Here is a 7,918-nt window from a genome sequence, read left to right on the forward strand (position 1 = left end):
GAGTATGGTGCAGGGAGATCAGTCCCCGGAGCGAGGGGCCAGCCAGAGTCAATGGTGCATGGCAGGGGCGGCCCCCACTCCACCCAGCCCAGTGCGAGGGCTCTGTTTACAAAACGGCAGTTGCCAGATGCACAGTGGCCCGCCTGGCCCTGTGCTGCCAGCATGCCCCTTCTTCTCGGGGGTGGGCCCATGCTACCCCCCCACCCAACAACTCCCCAACTCCCTATGGCCAGAGCCCCCCTGGACCCACGATACCCAGTGCTCCCCTAGACCTCCCCTACAAATGCACAGCACCCTGCACAAAACCACCCCTGCCCACCCGGAGACCCACTCCCCCATGTCCTGCCTCCCGGCCGCACTCACTGTCCCTACAGGGAGGTGACTGTGCTGCCGGGCTGAGCCGGCAGTGTAGCCAGGGCTGGTCCTGGGGCCGGGAATCACTCCGGCTCCTTGGGAGTAGCATGATCAGCCAGGCCAGGGCCTGCCCCGGCCAGGATCCCTCAAGACGCACTTGCCTGGAGGGGCCCAGCCAAGCCCCCCACACTGTCGTCTCCCCCATCCCTGGCTGAGACTGGCCAGGCTTCTGCACCAGTCCCAGGCGGCTCAGCTCTGGGGAGACAGGCAGGGCCCCACAGGTGGTGGGAAGCAGAGACTGCCCAGAGTGGGAGGTGCACTGGCATCTGGCCAGGGGGCAGAGAGGAGCAGGGGGTGGGGCCAGGAGGCAGAGAGGAGACCTCGGCCAGCCAGCGGGCAGGCCGAAAGGAGCAAGTGGTGGGCGCGGGGAGCCATCAGGGTCTCGGGGCGCAGTGCAAGCGGAGTAGGCCGGGGCTCCTTCTGAGCATGGGCCTGGCTCCATGGAGCCACTGGTGCCATTGTAAACCCGGCACTGTTTCCCCTATCTGAGAGGAATCTGCCGCTGGGTTTAAGGCTGCTTTGTTCTGCTGAAGCGATGTATGGCAGCCCTAGCAGGCCTCAAATACTTGTGTATATTTCTATTAAAAATCTTCTCACTGCATTAATGACCGAATCGCCCAGTTGCAGACAACTTTTTTGCTCCCTACTCTACATGGTTTTTTAAGTGACATAGGTTGGGAGACAGGACGATTTCTGAAGCTGTTTAGTTATGTTTTTAATAACATCTGCCTAATAGCAGTGAAACTGCCAGGCCTGTGCGTACTTGGACAAAGCTGCTCTGGAGAAGGGTGAGCTGAGAAGGGCAATACCTGCCAATCTTCAAATTCTAGGTGCACAGGGTTGTTCAGATCTCTTAGGCTATTTCAGAATTGTTTCTGAGGAATGCTGTCCTTTTAAATACCTCTTTAAAGTTAAATGCTTGTCTAATTACAACACTTATAAGCGACCCATTTTCTAGCCTTATAATGAAAAACAAGCCTGCTGTGATTTTTATCCTGTCAGATTTCTGGCATTGATTGAGACATATTTTAATAACGAATGATCAAAAATTAGCTGATGCAATTGCCGCTTATTTCTGAAGTGTTATTTTGTCAATAGTGAAGTGACAATCCATCTGGAGGGTGATTAGTTCCAGCTCTGAGCTATCATTTATAGGTCGAGGCTCTCAAGAATTTTTTTAACAACCAAAAATAAGGGGGCTATTATTTTTTGACAGGGTGACTGCTGGTTGTTTCACCCCAGCCAGTATTGCTTCACACTCTGGAAATTATTTCGTGCAATAACCTTACTCCAGTTTGTTCAGTGGAATTAAGTCAATGTCATTTGCCCAGTTTTGCTGAAAACTGACAAACACATCTTTTACTGCAGTGGCAGACTTGCCATTTCTTATAATCATGGCAGAGGTTTTTGATACTGATGCATTAATTCCAGCAGCTGTGATAGTCATCTTTGCAATGACAGCACAAGTCTTGATCCAGTTAGAATTGGGCCTGCATTACAAAACTTTGAAATGGGTTCAGAAGCAGATGTCATACCCTCCCACCATTTGAGCATGTTCAGATGTACAGTTCCAGTATGGCCCGCTATAAATACAGGTTCAAATCACAATCTGGATCTGGGTTCAGGTCTGAAGAGTTTTATTTTTTGGTGTAGATAAAGCTAGGGTGGGATATTTAGAATTTTGTTTTCTAGTTCAACTCCTAGATACAATTACAAGATTCACACTTGGGTTTGGCTTTCAAACCATTCTGATGTGCCAGTTCAGGATCATCTCTAAAAATATTCATCAATAAGTTCATCAGGAAATGAATGGCAAGAGTAGAAATGGACATGAGTGAATTATACAGAAATGTTAAGTTGGAGAGTTTTCCGTTTTATTTTTACCAGGGAGTATAAAGATATCAGGTACAGGAAAGATTATACCAATTAACAAAGATAGCTAGATTGTAAACTCCTTGAGACTTATGTCCTCCTGTGAGTTTGTACAGTGCCAAGCACCCTGGCATTCAATAAATAATGAGCTTGCCAGTTTTGAGATTTCTCTCTTTTGTTGGCAAGGTATTTAATCATTTTTATAATGAAATTACTCGGACACGCTCAAAGTAAATAGTCATTTAGTATTGTTTTATTTCATTTCTATGCTCATACAGTTTAAAGTACGGTTCTAACAATGATTTTAAGTATAGCAATATTGTGACCTTTTCAAAATACAATGGCAGAATATTATTGCACTTTTTGTTTGGTATACAAAAATATAAGTAGTAATTGTGGTTTTTTTTTTACTAAGTCGAGAGAGAGTAGAAAATAATTCTCAAAATAAAGTATCCATTTAAAAAAATAAGAGCAACTGGAGAATTTTTATGAAAAATCTACTTTAAAAGCAAGGAAGACAGAATTTTACCACATACAGATGTTATCAAAGTCAAAACATAAACGGAACATGACTTTTTACACTAGTCAAGACCCCATGAACCTTGGCTAACCTTGGTTAAATTCTTATCCCTTATCTATTTCCTAGTTTAACATATAAGAGAACAAGGTTAAAACCAAGAAGCAAGCCTTGCTGAATTTGGTCCGCAGCCTGAGGTAAAACTACCTTATTGCTATTCAAAATGTAAAAATAAATCCTCTTCTTTAGATTGGGTTCACAATCTTCATTGATATGTAATTCTAGAAAAAAGGAAGAAAGAAAAAATCAATAAGCAGAGGCAGAAAAAAATAAGCTGGACATTTAAACATATATACTATTATACAAAGCAAACATAGTACTAAAACCAGATCAGAGTATGTTATAACTATTCTGGTGAAAACACAGTTGTGGTAAGCTATTGCATAGTTGATCTAGCTTATAATGTATTGTATTTCAAATGAAATTAGAATGAAATCCACAGTCTCCAAAATATGTACTTCTATCTGCATTCCTGCAACAATGCAATCTAGAAAGCACTTTTAAGGCACTTCTTAATTGCCTGAATCTTTTGATTACAGCCAATCAAAATCCTCGATCCATCAATGCATACATTATAAATAATTGATCAATAGGATGAAAAGTGTATTAAATTTTAAGAAGTTGTAGATGTAAGGGTCCAATCCTGCAGTCCCCACTAAAACAGAGTCAATAGTTATTCTTGACTGAATAAAGAGTGCAGGACTAGGTCCTTGTTTTGACCTTAAGTAAAGCAAGAGTTATGTCACAATTGAAGAACAACATAGGAACATTTAAAAATGCCTACCGGCAGTGAATATAAGAGTATCGCCAGAAACAAGAATACAATCAGTAGGATGATAATGCCTATGAAGATCCATTTAAATCTGCGCCACACAATAAATTTCATTGTCTTGCATGGATTTGTGAACCAAAGGAAGGAAGTTTCTGGTCGGCTGCATTTTGAAAGGAACAATATTCATCATGTTAACAAACAGGGAGAGTTAAATACTTCAGTGCGAGAATAAAACACAGTTCAATTAATAATTAACTGTATAGAGTTGAAAAAGATAGATAATTGATTCGTCTAAGAAGACAGGTTCATTAAATTTGCACAACTATACAGAAAAGATGTTGCATTTTTATTCGGATGCATATGGAAAGAACTGTAAGATAGAAACAAAATTGCCTTCTATATATAAAGTTTGGCAAATTACAGCTGACATCTGAAGCATCATTTGTCAAATGTGGCATTCATAAACAATATTTTTTAGTTTGTATGTGGGTGTCACAGCATTCTTCAAAGTAACTAAAGAAAAAAATATATCTTACTTTGGTAGGTCTAACTTGGGGTTCATGTTAGGTTCATCTCTTCCTTTACCAGCTGGCCTTTCATCAGCCTCTTTTTCATTGAGGACTTCCAGAGTCATCTCAACTTTACCCTTCAGTAAATCAAGACATGTTAAACATATGACATCACATATAAACATTTTACTTAAACAGCATGTAAAGTGTTTGTTTGGCTTTAAAACTCCTTGTACAGTTTTGGATAAGCTCCCTCTTCATATTTTCCTCCAATTGCTACCTCAAAATGTGTTTCTGGATTATGACAATGTTACAACATACCAATCTGGAGTTAAAAATGTAGACACATACAGCATGTGTTTGGTAATCCATCCCCAGTTCAGATTCCAAGCTATATGTTTGGTTCATATCCGCAAAATGTATTGTTTATAATGTGAAAGAAAGAATTCCACTTTTCTTCCAATGACAATCCCAGATCTGTGTCTCTTCATAATTAATAAAAATCTCAACCTGTATAAGGCTGCTGGGAACATTTAAAAAAATCAGTTCAGTATTGGTGAATAGTTATATTTTCATCATCTACCTCATCCCAGGATTAGGGTTTATAGGCAAGTCATTTGGAAGAAACAATCGGATACATTTGACAAAGTCAGATACTCTAATCAATAGAGGACAATGGCAAACATACATTCTTAAGGTCTGAGCCTGCAAACACTTGCTCATATGAGTAATCTTGTGAGTTCAGTTTTACTACTACTGTGTAAAGCTGCTTATGTGCATAAGCATTTGCAGAATCACACCCTTAGCCACCTTTATGCAGTTAAAGGATAAAAACAGTTCCTCATGAGCCAGGTATAGTTACTGACCTTTACAATTTTATTGGCCTGATGCTCAGGCAAATAGTCCGGCTTCATTAATTACAAATTATATTTGCAATGTCATAAAAAGCTTTGCTTTCAAGCTTTTCTCCTTACTGTACTCCACATGTACAAAGGAGCCAACTACTCCTAGGGAGACATAATGAGCTAATGTCATCCCTAGAATAACTCGAGTGGCTTTAATGGGAATATAACCAGAATGATTCTAGCTCAATATTTTTCTGAATTCTACATGAGATTAAAAAGTACTTAATATTAAATACTAAAACCATTCAAAAGTATTTTAAAACCATTCCAAACGCTCTGTGTGTATTAATACCCCTAAGGGTCCATCTGTCTATAAGCTTGAAAGCTTAATGACCACTAAAGCTATCCAGCTCTTCAAAGGAGCTCAGCTGCAGGGGAGCCCAAGTATCATTAAAGAAAACAGGCAGTAGGCAGAACAAGCGAGGTACTTTATACAATGAAATAATCGTACAGCCAAAACACGTGAGCCGTCCTTTTCTGTGTAACATGGCCACCACCCCTTCATGGATTTCTGTTCGAAGAGTGAGACAGTCTTGGGAGCCTTGAGAGGGTTGTTTGCCTTGTGTTCTGGAATCATGTCTATATTGCATTTTTCAGGAACTTTTGCTGGAATAACTGTTTTGTGTAAATCAAGTTCAACAAAACCTACCAGAGAAAGTGAAAGAGAAAAGCATTCTGTATAACATAGCTGGCCAAACAGCATAGTGGTTCCAGTCAAATCTTACTAGGGCCATACATGAAATGAGTTATCTGGTTTCAATCTGACCCTTGTGGACAGCTAAAACATTAAACATATGATATATATGGTAATTTCTCCTTACAATAAGCCATGAAGTAGAATAGCAAGGATGCTGCTGGCCAGGACTAAAGTGCATTGATCCAGGTGTATGTCTGGGAAGTGAGAGCCCCGTGAGGACCCCTAAGCACATTCTGTTAGTCTTAAACTAGTGCTGTCAGTAAAACTCACTGGCAAAATGAAAAAACATCATACACACATTTCTGATATTGAATGATATGATTTAGTACTTTAGCAGAGTGATAAGGCCAATTTTCAGTTGTGTTTTCAGCTCCTTGTAGCTGTTCGCAGCATGGCATAAACTTAGAGCATCCTTAGGGCTACTCTAACACACTGCAGGGAGGTCAGCCCTGTGCAGTGTAGCAGCAGTATTGGAGACTGAGCTTTACAATGCCTTTGCATGACACCTCCTGATCTGTATTCTGTGCAGTCCAGGATCTTGCCTCAAGATTCCACTTGGGTTCAAGCAGCAAAATTCAGATCAGAATTCAAATATGTCCAGGGCTGGCTCCAGGGTTTTGGCCGCCCCAAGCAGCCAAAAAAAAAAAAAAGCCGCAATCGCGATCTGTGGCGGCAATTCGGCGGGAGGACCTTCGCTCGGAGCGGGAGTGAGGGACTGTCCGCCGAATTGCCGCCGAATAGCTGGACGTGCCGCCCCTCTCTGGAGCGGCTGCCCCAAGCACCTGCTTGCCAGGCTGGTGCCTGGAGCCAGCCCTGAATATGTCAAAGTGTGTGTGTATGAGGGGGAGGGAAGTGGGAGGGGAAGTGATTCTGTAAGGAAGCCTGGTATACTGTGCACTGCACAAAAAGTCTGATTTTTTCTCAGCATGCTAAATAGTGAATAGATGCTGACATTACTCAGCAGGAAATACCAACACTGAGATATAGGATTCTGAAGAAGGCAGTCTTAATCAAGTCACCTCTCCTTCTGAATGAACAATCTGAAAATATGTAAAGGGCTAAATTTTCAAAGAGGGCCTCAACCCTGCCTCCATTTGTGTGAATGCAACTTTTCATGCACAAATTATCTGCCCATGCAGATTTTGCACGCTACCATTTGTATACACAATACAACTTTAGATGAGTGAAAAACAGCTAAGCTTGATTTGCTTGAAGAATTTTTGTGTCAAAATTCCATCATTTGTGATCACAAATGATAGTGTACAAAGACTGTATGCACAAGGGGTTTTAGGATACAAAATTATACATGCACAAATGGACACTTGGTAGAGATCCATTTGAAAATTTGGTCCTGCTGCTGCAACTTGCAAACGTTCATTTGCAATCTCTCACTTTCCAATGATGATAATTCTTAGCTGTGAAAGTCATACCCAGGTAGTCATCCAAGGAGAACTTGTCATTATCCCATATCTGAATGATCACTTTGGGTGGGATTCTGAATTCTGTTTTGTCGAGACTCCAAAAATGCTCCTAAGAATAAAATAATTTCAGTTAAAAACATCTTTAATGTGTTATGGATTGAAAATGCAAAGTAATATTCTGATTTTACCAACAGATTTCAGACAGGTGGATTTCAGGACCCAGTCCTGCCCTCCTTGCCAACAGAAAACTCCCACTGGGTTAGGAGTTGCATCTCTGTAACTAAGGACCGATTTTTGTACCCAGTGAGCTCAATGGCAGTTTGCTTGAGTAAGGAGCATTGGCCGGGTCCCTTATTGTGCAAAAGCAACTTACAGGGCCCAATTGTGCCCTCAGCTATGCACATACAACCCTTTAATGGACAAATGTAACTGAGGGCAGAATTTAGCTCAAAATGCTTTATTACCAACTAATGAGAACATGAATTCTTTATATTGAACTCGAGAGAACCCGCACCTTTTTAGAAACCATACAGAGTTGCTCAGCTGGAAAGTATTCAAAAGGGAAAACAAATCTCCAGTTAAAATTCCCATCACCATCCAGTGACCTATAGTGCACATCTGTTTTCTGCTTATTTTCTTCATTGCCAGGCATCCAGCTGAAATTAAAATGCAAATATATTTAGTGGTATGCAGCTAACCTTATTAATGCTTGTTTATATTACAACAACATTTTGCAGTGATTACAAACATG

At 41.0% G+C, this 7,918-nt stretch overlaps 1 protein-coding gene across 1 annotated transcript in view; it reads right to left on the minus strand.

Moving 5' to 3' along the window:
- Positions 1-2,532: 2,532 nt before the first annotated feature.
- Positions 2,533-7,918, minus strand: part of MYOF (myoferlin) — a 107,892-nt gene continuing 102,506 nt past the window's right edge. The window contains 6 exon segments of the mRNA XM_029911377.1: positions 2,533-3,084; positions 3,648-3,795; positions 4,172-4,281; positions 5,501-5,694; positions 7,177-7,276; positions 7,682-7,823. Of these exon segments, the coding sequence (XP_029767237.1) occupies positions 3,049-3,084; positions 3,648-3,795; positions 4,172-4,281; positions 5,501-5,694; positions 7,177-7,276; positions 7,682-7,823 (730 nt within the window). The 3' untranslated portion in view covers positions 2,533-3,048.

The sequence above is a fragment of the Terrapene carolina genome, unplaced genomic scaffold, assembly GCF_002925995.2.
Source record: "Terrapene carolina triunguis isolate 2854851 unplaced genomic scaffold, T_m_triunguis-2.0 Scaffold95, whole genome shotgun sequence".
NCBI lineage: Eukaryota > Metazoa > Chordata > Testudines > Emydidae > Terrapene > Terrapene triunguis.